Genomic DNA, 20,936 nt, shown 5'->3' on the forward strand with positions numbered 1-20,936 from the left:
GGCTATTCGCGACGTCCTGAAAATGGGTGCAGTATTTATCATGTGTTATTATTTAATTATTAGTTATTATATAATTAAAAGCCCATTTGCTCAGCTAACTGTAGCAAATGTATCGCAGCATTGTTCTTGACATCAACAATCAAATGATACAAAGGAATTGTAGGTCGGCCTATATTTTGTAACATGACAATTGAGAGGGGTTTTTTTTTTTTTACAAACAAGGAAGCAAACAAATTTTGAGTTAATCTAGGCCTTCCGCTGTATATACGACTATTTGACGCTTGTTGTATATTTGATTAAAGGGATCGTACAGTTCTGGTTGAGACCTAATTTCAGGTTTCTAACATTTTTAGGTGAGATAATGAGAAATCTCATATGAAATATGAAAGAGCATGCAGTTTTATGAGGAATTCAACGTTTATTTGATAAAAATTGGTTTTGAAATGGCTGAGATATCCAAAAAAGAACGATTCTAATAAAGTGTGGGACCCACACTTTGTAACGATCTCTTTGTTTTACTTTGTTTTTGGATGTTTCAGTTATTCCGAACCCGATTTTCATCAAATAAACTTTGAATTCGTCTTAAAATGGTATGCTCTGTGCTATATCATAAGTGTTTTCTTGGTATCTTGCAAAAATTCGAAAGCCTATTTCTCATCTCAACCAAAACTGTACTATCCCTTTAACCTTGGATATCCTCGCCAGAAAAAAAAACACAGCTAAAATCGAGCAGTTGGAAACAACGTAAGAAAAAAACAACAATGCAGGATGGTCACAGCACGCTTATTTGCATAGTGTGATGTCTCGGACTGATCATTACGCTACTAAGAAGTTTGTGCTTTCTTTTTGTTCTTGAACTGACAAGATTTTGTATGAAACAAGTAACTCATTAAACAATCTTTTTGCCGTGTACAAGTCTGTAGATATCGAGATAGGTACTGATCTATAATTTTCACTCATCTTTACAATGATATATGCAGCAGGGGCTGTTTTCGTAAAGTCTAGCATTTCTATGACGATTTATATAACTATTCTATGACGATTTATATAACTAAAAACAAAAGACAAATGAATGCGAGAAACACAAATTAACTCTAATTCGACTCGTGAACAAGATTATGCTCATTGATATTACAATGTATTGGATATCCGTTAGATCAAACTAAGAAAAAAAAACTATCGTATATCTTACTCTCTTTTTATTGTTGTTTGTTTGCTGGTATTTTATTTGTTCGTTTGTTGTTGTGTTTTACTTTGATTTGTTTCGAAACAGCATAGTGCGCCAAAGAATCTACAAACAAAAATGCGCCAATCCATTATGCTTTAGAGGGAAACACAATGAGACCAACCTATCCAGTATCGTGATATACTAGTATATGATTTAAATCTATTCCAAAGTAGTTGCGTCGACTGTTGATACGAACTTATAGTCACTTATTTTTCATTGCCGTGAATTAGCAGAGAAGGGTTTTACAACATTCACAGACTATATATTTGCAAAAAAGTTTATATTTTTATACGTGAGATGCACCAAGCTTGGCAGCGTTCCTTCAGCCAAAGCACTGGAAATGCAAATGGCAAAGTATCTCATCAGACGAATAGATGTAGAGACATCCAACATTCGTTATAAGAGGAAACCTATCATTAAAAGTGTTTTCGATTGTATTCATTCTCAAGACGGGTGACTTTTAGTTTAGTTGTCAATTTGTCATTGGTGAAACTGCATTGTTTTTGGCACCGTGCTTTTTTTTTTTGTAAGTAAGAAATGTTAACGTGTTCGTTTTTATTTTCAATTTCTTCTTTTTTTGCAGTTGTCAGACAGAATTTTTAAAACGAGTAAATAACTTGTATTATATATAAACACATCGATCAAAACACAACTGCAAAGTATCCCATAATGATAGTATAACAGAGGCGTAATTTTATATCGGTTATTGTATCAAGTTTATTATTGTTCATACAGATTTCCAGCAATTTTGTTCTCATTAGCCGTACATAAATATTTCGTGTATAAAGTCTGAAAGGGTATTACTTGTGAATATATATGTGATCTGTACAAAAACAAAACCTAGTTTAATCTGTATATGAATTTTGAATCGATGTTTTCACATTACAAGAAGCGCATGTATTTAGCAAAAAGATGTAAACTAATTTTTAAAAAAAGAATTGCATCTATATGAATGTCAAATGTTGCAGTCTTTTTACCAATCCTCCCTGGAACCGGTAATCTGTTTGATACATTCGGCATGCATGTGTGTGAGTGTTGGTGAATGACATTGTTCAATGACATAAGTACGGGAATCTTATTATGAAAAAACAAACAAACAAACAAATGATATCTATACATATTCTTCTAAGCAATAAAAAATGCATGCAGCAGATACAAAGAAATGTACATTCATTAAAAAATGTACAATGAAATGAGGGAAATATAGTTTCACGGGACACGTAGCGAGCATAACATCTACTTTCACAAGCACAAGTTAGAACAAGATTTATGTTGGTCTGTAAACAAACCTGTCACACTCTCGAAATTGCTTAAGATTTATCGAAGGAAAAAAAATAGAAAAAAAAACTGATTAAAAAACCCATTTATTGCAACACACACGTAGGATAATAACATTGCTTAACATATAAAATACAAATGAATGCGAAGAATACAAATACACTCTGGTTCGCTTACAAGATCATTCTCAATGATATTGTTTACGATGTAAACGTCTGCAAAATTAAATCAAGAAAACAGGCCTATGTGTCCAAAACAACAACAACAGCAACAGTCATGACACAGTATATTATACCAACCAAACTGTAAAACACGAACCGAATAACCACCACATAACAAATCATCTCAGCAACAAAATGCGTCAACCCCGTTCTTTATCGGGAAATGTAATGACAGTTATCTATAATACCAGAACGTTGTTATTTTTTCCCCACTCCACAGTTGATGATAACGGACATGTTTATCATAATAATGTACTGATAATCTATAACTTTGTGCGATAAATTGATGAAATTCCCTCAAACTCTATTTTTTTCCCCTTCGGATTCAAATGTAAAGGTGAATTTGATTACATTGTCGCAGTAGAAACTGCTCTTTCTGAATATCTGCGGGTAATGCAATATATGCTCCACAACCATGTAGAATATCATTTCCTATACGGGTTATGTAATACCATTGACCTTTCTGGCCACTGTAAAAGATACCATGACTGCCTTTAATACGCACAGGCACTTTCAAACCTTCGCCTCTATGGTTGCACAAGCTCGCACGAACAAAGGTTGATCAAAACACGCATCATTAGCAAAAACTACAGGTAGTGTAGTTCACGGATGGTGTTCTCGTTCTATTTTAATAGTTATTCGATTGTCACGTATAATCAAGCGAAATATCGGATAGAGTCATTGATTCACATTCAACAGCATACGAGCTATGGTCCAAAATACTAAGAATAGTCCACGATTTCAGTGATGCGTTCATGAGAGTTTCGTTCGTGTTGCTCATAAACTGTATATAATTTTTGCATATTACAACAACTACAACAACTGGCTTCGTTCGTAAACACTTGGTTTGTTATTTGAATAGCTATCATGTACATCGTGTATACGTATAAATCTGTTGACATGATTATTTTCTTTTCTTTCTTTCTTCGTGTATGTAGGCTTTATCTAACGCAATACATTCGAGTCATTTCAAACTTGAGTATTTTGTTATTCATTTAGGCTACATCATGACCCATTATCCCCTCATAAACTTCAATACTTTAATTATGCATATGGCGTATCCTATCCATTTTACAATATGAACGTGCAATAATAAAAATCACGTTGCTGCACGATACTTCCCGAGGCTCCACGCAACAACTTCGTTGAAAGTTGAGTGATACGTTCACGAATAAAATCATGACTGCAGCTCATACATATTCGTAAACCTCCCCACAGCGCTTACCCTTTCTCAAAATTAGCAGCAGCAGCAACAACAACAAAATAATGTAGCTCTCTACATGATATTCACAGCGATCGTATAAAGGCTCCACCCTCACCTTCCTGAAAAGAAAGACAAGAATAACAACAAAATGCAGCGCTCCACGTCTGACAGTGACAGTGCTTTCTAAGGTTCCACACTCACCTTCCTGAAACAAACAAACAAACAAACAAACAAACAAACAAACACAATGCTAGTGTAGCGCTCCACATCTCATGGTCGTATCGATTGCCAAGGCTCCACGCAACAAGCATTCAGGTTCGTGACAAGCTGATTTGTATATTATTATCTATTAATACATAATCGCCGATACTACGGCTTCATTACTCATAAGGCTCCACATAGTGCTCACCTTTACGAAAAAAAAAGAAAAAAGAAAAGAAAGACAACAACAGCAACAACCACAAAGATAATGAAGCGCTCCACATCTCATGGTCGCATCGGGTTTGCATTCATGGAAAGCTAATTTGCATATTCACTGACGAATCATTGGCAATGCTATATTGTCTCATGCATGCAACAGGCTCCACAGCAAGAACTCTCATCATTCCTATAAGAAACAAAATAAATGTAACGCTCCACATGTCTTAGTCACAGCGCTAAAGGCTCCACGCTAAAAAACAAGCAAACAAACAAATAAACAAAAAAGCAAGTGTAGCGCTCCACATCTGACAGCGTTTGTTCCACGAACAATGGAGTAGCATTCATGAAAAGCTAATTTGCATATTCACTGATAAATCATCGGCAGTACTATTGCCTCATGCATATTCATCCGTCTCCACAGCTAGAACTCTCACCCTTCCCCTAAGAAACTGGTTTCGTTTTCAGTTGTAAAAAAGTCGATGTCTTTCTCTTTCAAGAAGGCTTGAAATAGTCTGTTGGTAAATTCAGTGCCTTTGTCCGTTTGAATCTTTAGCGGAGACCTCTGCGGTTTGAAGATAATTTTCAGAGCACTGACCAAGCTTTTGCCACGTTTGTCTATGATGGGCACTACCCAGGCAAATTTAGAAAAAAAAATGTCTATACATGTAAGGAGATACCTATACCCCGAATTGTAACGGGAGAGCGCAGACATAATCTACCAAGTCCATTTGCCACTGATCATCCATATATACCATCAACAATGACTCTGCTTCTACTAAACCGACGTCTGGCCGATTTGTGCAACGTGTAGGTGTCAATGCCCTCTTTTGGATATCGGCCATCTTCTCGCACAAACTTGTACAATTTCTCTACCCCCGCCAAAACTGGCTTCGTGTTCTGGATTGAAATAAATGTCATTCAGATATCGATTCATGCTCTCTCGTGCCACTCTCAATGTGTCGGTGCGATCGCGCCCACAATACCAATATACTCCCACAGACACAAATGTTTATCAACTCTGCCTCAATACTATATGTTTATCGTGGCACAGTCATATTCTGTATTCACTCGCTGTCTGATATGCCCGTCGGTCATCAGAGTACACTTCGTACCCTCACATTTCACAGGTAGACTTCGTACAGTCATATTCTGTTTCACTCGCTGTCTGCTATGACCGTCGGTCACTGACTGATATGACCGGCGCTCATCAACACACTTCGTACCCGCACATTTCTTAATCACATTGCTCTCATTCCTCAAGCAGCTATGGGCTTCATCCAGTCAAAACAAATGTTTTTATCAACTCAGCATCAATACTATAATTTATCGATACATTCATATTTTATTTTTCTCACTGTCTGATTTACCCGCTCCTCCTTTTTTCAAGGCTACATTATTACTATAAGCTTTCTGGCCTTTCCAAAGTACGTGACCTGATTTTTAGCAAAGTACATAGCGATACTATTTTTACATTTATTACACTCATTTTTTCCCATTTTCTCGGAAAAATCAAGGTCGAATTTTTCCCATATAGACGGGATACACCACTCCTTCCTGCCGAAAATAATTAACACGAGATTGAAGTATATTCGACCAATATCATAAACGTTGAATTTAGAACAGACTCATAATAAGGCATTTGTATGTTTTAGGGCTAAGTGTATTTTGTCAACCATGCTGGAATATGTAGATCAAAAGTGGTATATAACAGCAACATAGCAGGAGTATAGGTAAAATCAGTAGAAACGGAAGAAGATGAACTGAGAAAGATAACACATACTTTTTAACCCGCAATGAACATAAGACTCGACCTCGTCCATATTGTGTTCTTTTCTTTTTCGACTACATGTCCATTAGCGACCCATCAGTAATTGCAGTATAGATCAGATCCAGAAACCTGACGTGAAAACAAACAATGAAATCAGGACTATACATGCCGCTCTCAAAATATCCCCTTATGGCACATTATTTTTTCTTTGAGAAGTTATGACTATATAGCTTGTTTGAATTTGCATTGGTATTACTTGTATAAATATACGTGATATTGATTTTAGGTTATGGTTGTGTTGGTCAGATGATATATTTACAATATCGCCCCATGACAACATCAAACAGTCGAAGGATGCATGACAGTCCGTTGATCTATACAAGGTGTATGGTTTGGTCATCATAAGTGTTATCACCATTGTTGTTGTTTTTTAATGAACCGGTCGGTTTTCCTTACATCAGTGTTTGATCAGTCGTTTATTTGTTTACATTATCGCTATGGCAACAGCAAATACACTCAAAATTGGTCACTCGCAGTATTCACGTGATATTATCGTGAAGATTTTAGCTATGATGATCGTATTGTTCGTGACAATCGTTGATTGCGTGAAAGTTAGTCATGTTGTCACTGTGTTATCAAGATATGAACATGTCGATTTCCCGACATTATCGAAAGAAAATACACTTCTGTTGATATTTTGAGGCCTGAAACACAATTCTACCGCTGTGTTTTTCCTTTAAATGAGGAAAATGAAAGGAAGGTATACAGGGTTTATTCTCCATAGGCTCGCGTGTTGGAAGCTCGCGGTTTTGTTACTATAATGGCCGCCGTTGGGCTCCACATGCGGGGCGCGCGTTGTTGTTGTTGTTGTTGTTGTTGTTGTTATAATTTTTGGCGTTGCATTCAAAACTCGAATATTTCACGCCAAACAATTCATTATTTTATTTTTAGACACCACGTTAATTTTTTTTCGCACTTATCATAAACAAAATATTTTTCTAAATATATATTATAAAATAAACATAAAAAACTGTCCTTTGCACTGGTCCACTCAACCTGCCAACCGCTGTCTAATGGTATAATCTTGCCAACCCAGCTATGTACATTTAGCAGGCTTCTCAGCACAAAGGCCTAGGCCACTCATATACACGGAGAGCAGGCGGGGGGCGCAAAGATAGCAGAATTTTTTAGAAACAATTTGAATAATAATCAATTTCTCATACTGTAATAATTAATCTCTCACACTGTAAGCACTTTCATTTGGAGCTTAATTAAAGTGAGGTTATCAACAATGTTAGTGTGCTATAAATACAGCAACAAAAACAAACCTAGAAAACTATGTGAGAAGAAGAAGGAAGAAAAAAAAAAGAGACAGGGTCTACAGCAATCTAAATCTATTTGTTACTGCCGATTTAACAGGAATAGCGCCACCTTGTGGTCGAATCTAAAAACGCATCACAGTATCTCACTAGTATATATAATAGGCAGTACATAGAAAGAGAAGAGAGGACTTGGCTGACAGAAACAGGTGAGGGATGCTGTGATTGTGACCCGGGGGAGGCGCACAATCTTTCAACCTGCTTCTTCTGCTTTTCCCACTTTGTACCGCTTTTCCAGCTTTTCACCTTTTCTGCTCGGTAATCATGTAAGGATGTAGAACAGACAGGCAGTGAAGAATTCATCGTGTTGACCTTCATTGATGCTCGACCGTGTCTCAAGTGTCCAAGTGTAGAAAATAGTGAGTCAGACGTGAAACGATGCATTAAAGAACACAGTGGACAATACCACAGCACAGTTACTTGATTGTGATTCGTTGCAAGTTTGTGAGTACCGTACCGTGCCAGAGCAACGCAAGTGTGTACAGAGCATCAGTGTGTGTGATGATCGGATGATGAAGTGTGAATGGTAGTGGAAATCGGGAGACGGATCGGCGGAAGAGTGGCGTGATAAGAAAGAGCCAACCCAAGATTACACAAGGTGCCCGGGTATCATACATTACAGCATATAAGAGTCAGTAGCAATAACCAGCAGCTACATTTCAGTTGAAAGATTGCCTCGTTTGGAGAATGAGACTGTGTAGTGACAGAACTGATTGGGTGGAAACAGTGAGTCTCAACATGAACTGGAACAGAGGCGACTTCAGTGGATACAGTGAAGTAATTAAACCAGTCCTACCAAGTACAAGTATGGCTAGTTAGACATCTAGATTTAGTCTTGGAATATGAATGATGAAAGGAAAGAAAGTCTAACTCTTTCAATGTAAGGCCAGGACTAGTCTAGTACCTGCAATCGGTACTATTAGAAACGTTAAAGTGACAGTGTCTTGGAACAGATCTGCAATGAAGGCCAGGACTAAGTATTAAAGTGAAGGAGTCTTGGAACGGATCTGCAAGAAAGGCCAGGACTAAGTACTCTAACGTTAGTCTCTACGAAGGAGTCTTGGAACAGATCTGCTACTGCTAGTACTTAAGGCCAGGACTAGATCTAAGTACTTAAAGTACAATGAGTCTTGGAACAGATCCGCAAGTTGTCTATACAGGCCAGGATTAAATGCTCAAATAAAGTGAAGGAGTCTTGGAACAGATCCGAGTATTAAAACACAAGGCCAGGACTTTACTGAGTATAGTCGTGGAACAGATTTGCAAGTAGGGCCAGGACTAGAAACCACTAAGTACTAAAGCGAAGGAGTCTTGGAACAGATCTAAGTAAAAACAAGGCCAGGACTCTACTGAGGATAGTCGTGGAACAGATGATCTTCAACAAAGGCCAGGACTAAGTACTAAAGTTAAGAACTCTTGGAACAGATCTGCAGGTAAAAGGCCAAGACTATATTGGCGAATAGATGTCGACACAAGGCCACATTGACTAGCACCTAGTCTATGGTGGAAGAGTCTTGGACCGGAAGACTAGAATAAAGGAGAAAAGGTCTGGAAATGGGTCTAATGTTAGATCTGCCGTTAAAGTGAGAGTACTGTTATAAATACCCAAGTCAGAAGTGGATATTGACTGGAATTGGCTGGATCGTAGTCTTACTCTCACAACTTCAAGCCAGCTTGGACTAGATTTACATTTGGACTGTCTACATTGTAGTTCTCAGTGTTGGAGGACCAATTGTTTGTAGAGCCTTGGAATAAGAAAGGATCTAGAACTCTACAGCTTACGAGTAGTCACAAGCAAGGATAGGACTAATACAGTACACAAATTGCTTTGGTACCAGTAGGACTACAGCTGGAAGCCAGCTTGGACTAGATTTACAGTCAACAGTCTAGTATTGAAAGGAGTTGGAGGACCAAAGCAGCATAGTCTTGGATGATATTTCAAGCAAGGCCAGGACTACAGAAATCTTGAAGGACATTGCTTGCAAATATTACTATGTAAATGCAAGGCCAGGATTAAACAAGTTTTGGATAAGACTTGTGGAAGCAGTACCAGGACTAAGAGGGAAACAGGCTGGAAGACGGCGCAGCAAGTTTCGAGGTTTAGTTCACGTTTGCTTATTTGGGAGTACAGTGACTTTGGACAGCCATTTGTAAAGATGGATGAGCAGACGTCGGATGACTATCCAATGTATCATCAAGACCCATTCATGCCTCAACCATCGAGTCCACTCAGGACACCAGAGAGCTTAGATACCGGTACCGGTACAGGCTTTTCAAGAATGCAGCCGCTTAATATGCATGCAAATGGAAACGCACGTGAGGAAATGTCAGCACCAGCTAGTGCTGCAGGAATGGAAAATGCAGCAATGTTGTCATTTCTACAGCAACAGAATCAGCTGATGAGGATGCTCGTTGAGCAAAACATGAAGGCCTCTCTGCCACAAAAGCAGGTGAAACCATTCACAGGAGACCCACTACATTACCACTCCTTCGTGCGAGCATTCGAACATACCATCGAAGCTAAGACTTACAGTGACTCTGATCGGCTGTATTATTTGGACCAATACACATTGGGAGAAGCCAATGCCATCGTGAAAAGCTGCATGTATGGTCAAGACCAGACTGTGGCCTACAGAAAGGCGAAGGATTTGCTACGAAGGAAATTTGGCAATAGGCAGCTCATCGTAGAGACAATGATGATGAAAGCAGTGCAATGGCCTGACATCAAACCAGAAGATGGAGAAGAACTCCATCGCTTCTCGATTTTCGTAACCGAGCTGCACAATCTTGCAAGGGACCTCAACATGGAGTCAGAGGTCAACCACTCTCACAACATAAGGCTGATCATTGGAAAGCTCCCATACAAGCTGAGGGATAAATGGAGAAATCGAGCGGATGACATCCAAGAGGAGAAGCAAGGCAACATAACCTTCGATGATGTGGTGTCATTCATTGCCAAGCAAGCAAGGATTGCAACGAATCCGGTGTATGGGAATCTGAAGTACCAGGCTAAACCACCAGCAAAATTTGTAGGCACAGGCAAAGTGTCTGCAAGTGCAGGCAAATCAAGTTTCAGCACAGCGGCGATGCCTGCAGCAAAAGCAGAGAGCAGGAAGGAAGTGTGCTTGTTCTGCAGCAGAGGGACACATACTCTGGCTGATTGCACAGTGCTCGCATCCAAGCCATATGAAGACCGCCTGTCATTTTGCAAAAAAGAAGGTCTGTGCTTTAGCTGTCTTCAAGGTGCTGCCCACTTTGCAAGAAATTGCAAGAGGAGATTGAAGTGCAGCATTTGTAGCAAACAACACCCAACAGTGCTGCATAGGGAGTTGAAGGCGAATCAACCTAAAAGGGAGAACAACTCAGCTGGCACTCAGCAGCAAGTTACAGAACCAGAGGCTTCTGCTACTATTACGCAGCAGCCACAACAGAATAGTGAGAACAAAAATCAAGCGGTGGCATCAAACACAATTAAGTGCAGCTTAAACACAAGTTCACCAGGAAATGACACCTTGCCAGGCATTGTGCCTGTCAGAGTACGCTCACGAAGGACAGGTGTGTGCACAGAGACATACGCATTCATCGACTCTGGCAGTAACGCGGTCTTCTGCACAGAAAAGCTGGCAACAACGTTGAATGTACAAGGCAAGACGATCAACCTCCACATGTCTACCATGACAGACGAAAAGATTACGACCAGCCAAGTGTTGAGAGACCTAGAGGTCATGGATGTGCAGGGACACAACATCATACGACTGCCAGAAGTTTACTCACAACAGTACATACCAGTAGACAAGGAAGACATTCCTAGTCAAGAGGATGTGCAGAAGTGGCACTATCTGCAGAACATTGTAATGCCTTCCTTAGCAGAAGAGGCGCACGTTGGATTGCTAATAGGAAGCAATGTTCCGAGGGCAATGGAGCCAGTAGAGGTGATAAGCAGTGAAGTTCCAAATGGGCCCTTTGCATGCAGAACAGTTCTTGGATGGCTGGTGTACGGTGTATCAAGGGATGGAGCTAAAGGAAACAAAATCCAGTCTCACAGAGTGAAGGCTAAGGCCGACATTGACCAGCAGTTTGAAAGGCTGTTCAATCAAGATTTCAATGAAAGGATCATTGATGACAAGGAAGAGAAGTCACAGGAAGACTTGATCTTCATCAAGAAGGTAGAGCAGTCGATGAAGCTGGAAGATGGTCATTATGAGATAGCTCTTCCCTTCCGTAGAGACGATGTGAAGTTGCCGAATAACAAACTTCAAGCAATGCAGCGAGCAGGCCACTTGAAGAGAAGGTTTGAACGACAAGCAGACTTCAAAAGGGAATACACTGACTTTGTAGACTCCATGATGAAGAAAGAGTACATGGAGAAAGTACCTGAGGAAGAAATACAAAGAAATGATGGAAGAGTGTGGTATCTTCCCCATCATGGTGTGGTACATCCTCAAAAAGGGAAGCTGCGGGTCGTCTTTGATTGCTCAGCTGAGTATGGAGACTTCTCTCTCAATAGGGAGCTGCTACAGGGGCCGGATCTTGCAAACAAGTTGTTTGGAGTATTGACCAGATTTCGTCAAGACAGAGTGGCAATGCAAGCAGACATAGAGGGCATGTTCTCACAGATCCGTGTACCTAAAAGAGACAGAGACATGTTGAGATTTCTGTGGTGGGAGAACGGCGACATTGAGCGACCTTTGACAGAGCACAGAATGAAGGTACACGTCTTCGGTGCTGTATCATCACCATCATGTGCCAACTTTGCATTGAAAAGAGCAGCACAGGACCAGACAGGTAGCTTCTCAGATGAGGTCATTCGTACTGTGCATCGAAACTTCTACGTCGATGACTGTTTGTGCTCAACGCAGAGTGTACAGGAGGCTGAGAAATTGGTGTCAGACCTGACAGAGATCTGCAGAGGAAGGGGATTTCGTCTGACGAAGTGGCTATGCAATGAGCCAGAGGTGCTAGCCAAGATCCCAGTGGAGGAAAGAGCAAAGAGTGTACGAGACTTGAGCTTAGATGTCAAGAATGAGATCACCGAGAAGGCACTGGGTATCGTGTGGTCTACAAATGAAGATACGCTGGGTGTGACAATCAATCTGAAGGACAAACCTGAGACAAGAAGAGGGATTTTATCCACTGTTAGCTCTGTGTATGATCCCATAGGATGTGTAGCACCAGTTGTGTTGCCAGCAAAACAGTTGCTCCAAGTGCTGTGTAGATCTCGGTTGGGCTGGGATGCCAAGATTCCGCCGGACTTGCTAAGGAAATGGCACACCTGGAAAACCGAACTACCAAGGCTGATGGAGTTCAAGATGGCAAGATGCTTGAAACCGCCAGATTTTGAGCCAGATTCAGTCACCCTGCATCATTTCTGTGATGCCAGTGAAAAAGGCTATGGCAGCGTCACATATCTGCGATGGAAAAATGCAGAAAGGGTACAGATGAAGTTTGTGACGAGCAAAGCTAGAGTTGCACCACTGAAGGAGGTGTCTATTCCTAGAATGGAGTTGACAGCAGCAACTGTAGCGGTCAGAGTTGACCACATGATCAAGCAAGAGCTCGACATCTTGGTAGATGAGACCTTCTTCTGGACTGACAGTATGACTGTTCTTGGCTACATCAATAACGACACGTCACGATTCAAGACATTCGTAGCGAACAGGGTGGCAGTGATTCGAGATGGATCCAAACCAAACCAGTGGAGGTATGTGGAGTCTTCACTTAATCCTGCCGACATGTGTTCAAGAGGAATCGAAGCAGATAAGTTTCTGCAGTCAGATGTCTGGAAGGAAGGCCCAGAGTTCCTCCAAACACCAGATGAGGAGTGGCTGACAAGAAGTGAAGTCTCGCCAAGCAATCTGCATGTTGAATTGGAATTGAAGAAAACATGCCTTGCCACGGAAGTGACCAAAGAGGAAACTTTCAATCCCACAAGTGAACTTATCCATCACTACTCAGACTGGATGAGACTGAAAAGGGCAGTGTGCTGGTTGAGGCGATTTGTGAAATGGATGAGTCAGAAGAAGGAGCAGACCACTTCCCAAGATGAATCCCTGAAAGGGAGACTGACACTTCAGGAAATACAAGCTGCAGAAGCAAAGATTGTGGGTTTTGCCCAGAGTGAAGCATTCCCATGTGAAATTGAGGGACTACAGAACGAAGGCTCAATTCAAACAGCAAGTAAAGGAGAACGGAAAACAAGGGTGAAAAGAGCAAGTCCTATCTATAGACTTGACCCAGAGCTGGATGAGGGCCTGCTGAGAGTTGGAGGAAGGCTGAGTCGAGGTTCACTTCCCATGAATGTGAAACATCCTGCAATTCTCCCTAAGAAGAGCCATGTGTCAAAGTTGATCCTAGAACACATACACAAGATGTCAGGGCACAGTGGGAGAAACTACGTACTGGCTCGACTTCACCAGAACTACTGGATGCCAAGTGCAAATTCTGCCGTCCGGAAGATAACGGGGAGCTGTATCCAATGCAGACGTAACCGAGCAAAGGTTCTTCAGCAGAAGATGGCAGACTTACCAGCTGACAGAATCAAGCCCGATGATCCTCCATTCACAAGGGTAGGAGTCGATTTCTTTGGCCCACTGGATGTGAAGAGAGGACGTTCAGTTGTGAAAAGATATGGTGTGATGTTCACATGCCTTGCAGTCAGAGCAGTGCATATCGAGAAGGCTGACAGTCTCAGTACAGATTCATGCATCGCAGCCATTAGAAGGTTCATTGCACGGAGAGGTGCAGTGCAAGTAATGAGATCTGACAATGGCACTAATCTGGTAGGAGCAAAAAGAGAACTGAAACGAGAGATAGATGCATGGAATCAAGCACAGATCAACGATGCACTGCTGCAACACAACATACAGTGGAGCTGCAATCCTCCCGGGGGCTCACATCATGGCGGCGTCTGGGAACGACAGATACGCACGGTAAGAGAGTTGCTGTTTAACCTTGTAAAGCAGCAAACACTAGATGACGAAGGTTTGCAGACACTCCTTTGCGAAGCAGAAGCCATCATTAATGGGAGGCCCATTACCAAGGTGTCAGATGACCCGACTGATTTAGAAGCATTAACTCCAAACCATCTGCTTCTAATGAAGTCACAACCACAACTACCACCAACGGTGACCCGAGAGACTGATGTGTATGCCAGACGAAGATGGCGTCAGGTGCAGTACATGTCAGATCTGTTCTGGCGCAGATGGACGAAAGAATATCTTCCCCAGTTGCAGCAGAGGCAGAAGTGGGTGGAGCCACAACGCAATCTCCAGGTTGGTGACTTGGTGCTGCTGGTGGACCAGACATTGCCACGAAACACCTGGTTGCTGGGGAGAGTGACGCGCACACTACCAGATGCTGAGGGCTACGTTCGCAGCGTAGAAGTGAAGACAAAGTTGGGTGCTTATACGCGGCCTATCAGCAAGTTGTGCCTTTTGCTGGAAGGAGATGTGTAATTAGTTGTGGGATCCTGTATTTTGTGAATTATTTTGTGCATATGATGTGGTGCGAGCCAAGCGCCGCCACAAATAGATTTGATATGAAAGTTGGACCACAGCTGTATGTTTTGGAGCATCAAGCAGGATAGCATGACGTTTACATGGAGCGTGTATGCAGCAGGATCAGTTATGCAGCAACAATTTGTGAATCGCGTGTTGAAATAGTGTGAATATTGCTTGCTTCAAAGATAATAGCAAATGTATAGTAGGTGTGGTGCGAGCCAAGCGCCGCCACACTCTTAGTTTGCCGTGATTTTGTGATCAACGGGTATGTGCCATCTCGCATTCAACATAGTTTGCTCAAGTGCATTATAAGGACACTCCGAACCGTGTGACGCACAATGGACATATGTGGAAACAACAAATTAATGGAACTTGAAGAAAATTGGACATGTTAGATATATACAGACAGAGACTGTATCAAGCTGACTCGTATAAGCTTCAAGCGATATTGGACTTCATGGCCGCAGTTGCATGAAGAGTACGAATGTAAATGGTTGCATTTGTTGTGTTTAAGCTGAAATAACAGTGGTCAGACATACAAAGATCCACTCATAACAGAGAAAATTCTGGTGTGTAACACAAGGTAAAGGCAGTTGTGTTATTTGTTACACATTTGTATTGCATTTTGAGTCACAAGGTGATTATGAAAAGGAGTGCTACACCAGTTGACCACTAGGTACATGTTTTGATGCTTAAAAGAAGAATATTTCTTTGACTAGTGGATATCTCTCATGATACTGCATCATATGGATGTGTTAAGGTATGTGTGCATTTTTTGGAGATGACATCAAGAAAATATAGCTCCAGTGGTAATTTGCTCTTTAGGTGCAGAGTAATAATTTGCCAAAAGTGGTATATGAGATAAGAGTAATTGCATAATGTACACTATGTTACAGCAGTGAACATATTCAGTTCAGAAGCAAACTGAAAGTTTGAGTTTTTTGGCAAAGAGACGCCCAGTAAGTAATATGTCTTTGGATATATTTTGTTTGATCTATGCTCACTTCAGTGTGTGAGTCATTTGGTGTAATGCTTTATGACATACAGGTAATGGAACAGTTCAAATGATACTGTATGATATTATATGTTTATGTTATGCTGTGCAGACATAAATTTGATTCAAGATTCAAGATGGAATATAAGAGGTTTGGTACAGATGTACAAAGAGAAATATTCCCAAATCGGTCAAGGTGTTAACCATAGAATTTGGTATGCAAACCATTGGCTTTGGTGTAGTATGGTTTTGGAAAAGTGTGAAGACAAAAGTGTATTTCATAATTGCAAGTGTATTGCATTGTATTCTCATTTTATGGGGAGTTGTTGCAGTTTTCTAGTATAAGATAAGTTTAAACAGGGTTTTGTGAGATCACAAAGTCAGAACAAGAGAGATAGAAGCAGTGGTATACTATCAAGGTATATTTTATTGTTTCAGAGTCAGACAAAACCAAGTGGTGATTTGTTGTTCTGATGCTGTTTGCTTTATGCTATTATCGAGGTACAGCTTGGTACATAAATGTCATGAATAGTGAATAGTGTAGTATGCAAATATGTTCATCAGGTGATAATGTTTGTAGATTTGGTGTTGACAGGTGTTGGTAGAAGAGAATCAAAGGTTTAAAAACGCCAAAGGAGGATTCAAATGCATAATGAAAGTTTTTGTATTTGAACAAAGGTGGTTTGTTGTTATGGACAAACATGTTATCTGGTATTCCGTATATTTGTTGCATTAGAAATTGTTCCTAGTTGTAGAGTGACAAGCTGAGTTTCAAAGGATTTGTGCATTTGAGGTTGGTCGTGTACATTGTATAGAAACACGCTCTGAAACACAAAAGCTAAACTCAGAGAAATTGTGATTTCAATCATTTGACGATTGATTCTAGTAGAAAGAGCAGCAGGAGGTGCAAGTGCCTTGAGTAAATACATGCCTTGTATTGAGTTGAGTAGGATGCTCATCAGTCAGAACAGTTTAAAGTGCCAAACTCAAAGGAGCATTGGGTTATGTGTTTTACATTATTAATTTGTTCTAGTTTGTTTCATACTAAAATGTATGCATGGTAGATAACCATCTGTTCGTATTTGAATTTGTTACTAGAACATTGAAGTGTTTTGTAGAAACCTAAGTGAAGTTTCTTCAGCACAGATAGTGCTTGGTTTAATGGGGATACCATTTGATTATATATTGTTGGTTACCATGGTTTAAAGGAAACAGAAAGAGGTAATTTTCACCGGCAAGCGTGTTGAAAATTAAGGGGCCGGAAAATGTTACTGCCGATTTAACAGGAATAGCGCCACCTTGTGGTCGAATCTAAAAACGCATCACAGTATCTCACTAGTATAATAGGCAGTACATAGAAAGAGAAGAGAGGACTTGGCTGACAGAAACAGGTGAGGGATGCTGTGATTGTGACCCGGGGGAGGCGCACAATCTTTCAACCTGCTTCTTCTGCTTTTCCCACTTTGTACCGCTTTTCCAGCTTTTCACCTTTTCTGCTCGGTAATCATGTAAGGATGTAGAACAGACAGGCAGTGAAGAATTCATCGTGTTGACCTTCATTGATGCTCGACCGTGTCTCAAGTGTCCAAGTGTAGAAAATAGTGAGTCAGACGTGAAACGATGCATTAAAGAACACAGTGGACAATACCACAGCACAGTTACTTGATTGTGATTCGTTGCAAGTTTGTGAGTACCGTACCGTGCCAGAGCAACGCAAGTGTGTACAGAGCATCAGTGTGTGTGATGATCGGATGATGAAGTGTGAATGGTAGTGGAAATCGGGAGACGGATCGGCGGAAGAGTGGCGTGATAAGAAAGAGCCAACCCAAGATTACACAAGGTGCCCGGGTATCATACATTACAGCATATAAGAGTCAGTAGCAATAACCAGCAGCTACACTATTTGTCCTTTTCACGTATTTCAAAACGATATGTATATTGCGTGGTTGTAATAAAACATATTTTTATATTTAACTCTTTCTGATTAACTTCTGTTTTCATCAACTTCCTCTCATCTTCAAACATATCACAATGTAATAAATAATGCTCTACAGTTTCTCGAACCATACATGTGGTACACATTCCCGTCGGATGTTTGCCAATAATATACATAAAATGATTTAATCTTGCCACACCAAATCTCAATCTACAAGCAACAACTTCCTCTCTCCTTGTACGACATGTGACCGGCAGTTCATTCTTCTTCACGATATATAAATGGCGCCCTCTATCGGATGCGTCCCACTGACTCTGCCAGATCGCGTTATAATATCTCCCAATCATTGCTCGTATTTCACTATATGATTTTTTAACAAATATATCTACATATTCTCTTTTCAAGGCTGCTTTTGTCAAAGAATCTACCATTTCATTTCCATAAATATCACAATGTGAAGGAATCCATACAAAGGATACTGTTATTCCCATGTAATATAAATTCGCAATCTTAAACATTATTTCTTGCACTATATTATCACTGGAAACATTTTCTATTTCATGCAAACTATTCAAAGAGTCCGTTAATATCACCACATCTGAGACTGGCTGAAATTCTTCTATCCAGTTTAATGCCATTACTATGGCTATACTTGCTCCGCTCTACATACTGATATTGACGTAACTTTTTTTCCTACTGAAACATTCAGCTGAGGAGCGTAAAAGGCAACTGCCGTAGCACCGCTATCAGTCTCTTTGGATGCGTCAGTATATATTCTTAAATGATATATCCAGCGAGTATTTATCACTTCTTCGCTAACTGTTCTTTGTTGATGAACCATATCAGATTTACTGACCCTGTTATGGATATCATAACATATTTCAGGCTCTACGACATGCCATAGAGGGTGTACTGGTACACAGACATTTTCTACCTCCGCATCTAGATTTAGAGTGCGAACAGCTATGGGTTGATATTTCTTATTTTCTTCACATTTTCTCGTGTGATATTGCCAACAGTCCGTAAAGCAAGCTCTTGACGGGTGATTGGTACTAGAACTTAATATTCTGTATTTCAATCTATCAGCCAATAACTGACGTCTAAGTTCTAAAGGCATCTCGCCACACTCCACTTGCAGAGCCTCTAAAGACGTAAGGGAGAGCTCCTGTAACTAACCTTAGACATTGATACTGTATAGAATCCAAGGTAGATTTAATAGTCTTGCAGGTAGAATCGTACACCTCTGCAGCAAAGTCTATTACTGGTCTGATAAGGTGCCTGTACATCAAATTGAGGACATAAAAATCACTTCCCCATGATGCACCAGATACACATCGCATCAAATTGATTCTTTTTTGACAACTAATCTTAATTTTTTCAATATACTTTGACCAATTCAAATTACTATCAAATACCACTCCGAGATATTTATAACTGTGTACTTGCTTTAATTTCAAACCATTCATACATACATTCATATCAGTGTAACCTTTCTTATTAGTAAATACCATATAACACGATTTTTCCGCTGAAAAATTCATTTTCCAGGATTTACTCCATTCATACAAAAGATCCACACAGGACTGCAATTTCTTTGCTAATAATTTCAGATTTTTGCAAGAAATCCACAGAGCAATATCATCAGCATATATAAATGTAGTAGCAACTGATAATCCTTTGGATATATCACTTACGTAAATATTGAATAACAAAGGACATATAACACTTCCTTGAGGTAGTCCTCTATCATCGGTACGGAAGTTGTTAGAGAGTTGCCCTTTAACTCTTACATTAAATGATCTGTTTGATAAAAAGGATGTTATCCATGATAGCAATCTTCCATTGATCCCAACCATCTTCAACTTCCTCATCATACTACACTTCTCAATAGAATCATACGCTTTATCTAAATCCATGAATAACACACCCAAATAACCTTTATCTATCATACATTTCTTAACATCTGTATCCAACATGACTATCGATTCAAGGACTCCTCTGCCCTTTCTGAATCCTGATTGGTATTCAGATAAGAGATCGTGTTTTTCTGCATACCATTCCAATCTCTTGTAGATCATCCTCTCCATGATCTTACACAAATATGAGGTTAATGATATATGTCTATACGAATGAGGATCTGTCTTACACTTTCCTTGTTTTAATATTGGGATATGAATTGCATGTAACCAATCGTGTGGAAGATCAGAGGTCTCCCAAATACGATTGAACAATTCCAGTATTTTCTGCTGAGCACTTTTTGACATATTTACAATGTGGCGTTTGCAAATGCCATCTAGACCTGGAGTCGATTCCTTTGACATTTTAAGTGCTAATCTAAATTCACCAAAATTGAAAGGTTCATTTAAGCTGTCAGATACATGTATACTATGTAAATAGGAAGCATCATTTTCCTCCGAACTGTTTTCATTGTATACACGATCATTTTCTTGATAACAACTACCCAAAACATTTGCGACTTCAGATTCATCAGTAATATATAATCCGTTAACATTCATAATAATAGCTTTCTCGTTATTACTATGCTCTCCTCTCATTCTCCTCATCTTTCTCCATATTTGCGCGACTGGAGTAAAACGATTCATATTTTTACAATAATTTCTCCAATAATTCATTTTAACCTGTCTAATAACACGCTGCGCAAACGCCTTTTTCTGCTTATATTCACATAAATCCTCATATTTTCCCGTTCTCATAAATTTTCTTTTTACTTTGTTTCTAACTTTAACTGCATCCCAACAGTCTTTATTCCACCACGGGATAGAGGAATGACGTTTTTTGTTTCTATTTGAACAATCTACAGACGCCTTCTCAACAGCATTATTAATAACTTCTAACATCAATTTATATTCACTCTGCACATCATAAGATTCCATTTTCATTAAAAAACAATCATCAATCTCTTGTTTATACATACTCCAGTCAATTTTCTTATAACATTTCCCATCATATGACGTTTCTTTCTTATACTCATTTCCGGATACTTCTATT

General features: G+C 39.9%; 1 protein-coding gene across 1 annotated transcript; it reads left to right on the top strand.

The window, feature by feature from the left end:
* Nucleotides 1–9,654: 9,654 nt before the first annotated feature.
* LOC139710440 (uncharacterized) lies at nt 9,655–14,952 on the top strand. The gene has a single exon (XM_071622355.1). The coding sequence runs from the start codon at nt 9,655–9,657 to the stop codon at nt 14,950–14,952; it is 5,298 nt and encodes a 1,765-aa protein (XP_071478456.1).
* The last annotated feature ends 5,984 nt before the right edge of the window (nt 14,953–20,936 follow it).

Source organism: Diadema antillarum, unplaced genomic scaffold (assembly GCF_040938485.1).
Source record: "Diadema antillarum isolate AM-2024a unplaced genomic scaffold, OU_Dant_1.0 seq00001533_RagTag, whole genome shotgun sequence".
Lineage (NCBI taxonomy): Eukaryota > Metazoa > Echinodermata > Echinoidea > Diadematoida > Diadematidae > Diadema > Diadema antillarum.

What these genes read in the sequence shown, in the direction of transcription:
- LOC139710440 (XM_071622355.1), top strand. Translation starts at nt 9,655, where the DNA reads ATGGATGAGCAGACGTCGGATGACTATCCAATGTATCATCAAGACCCA.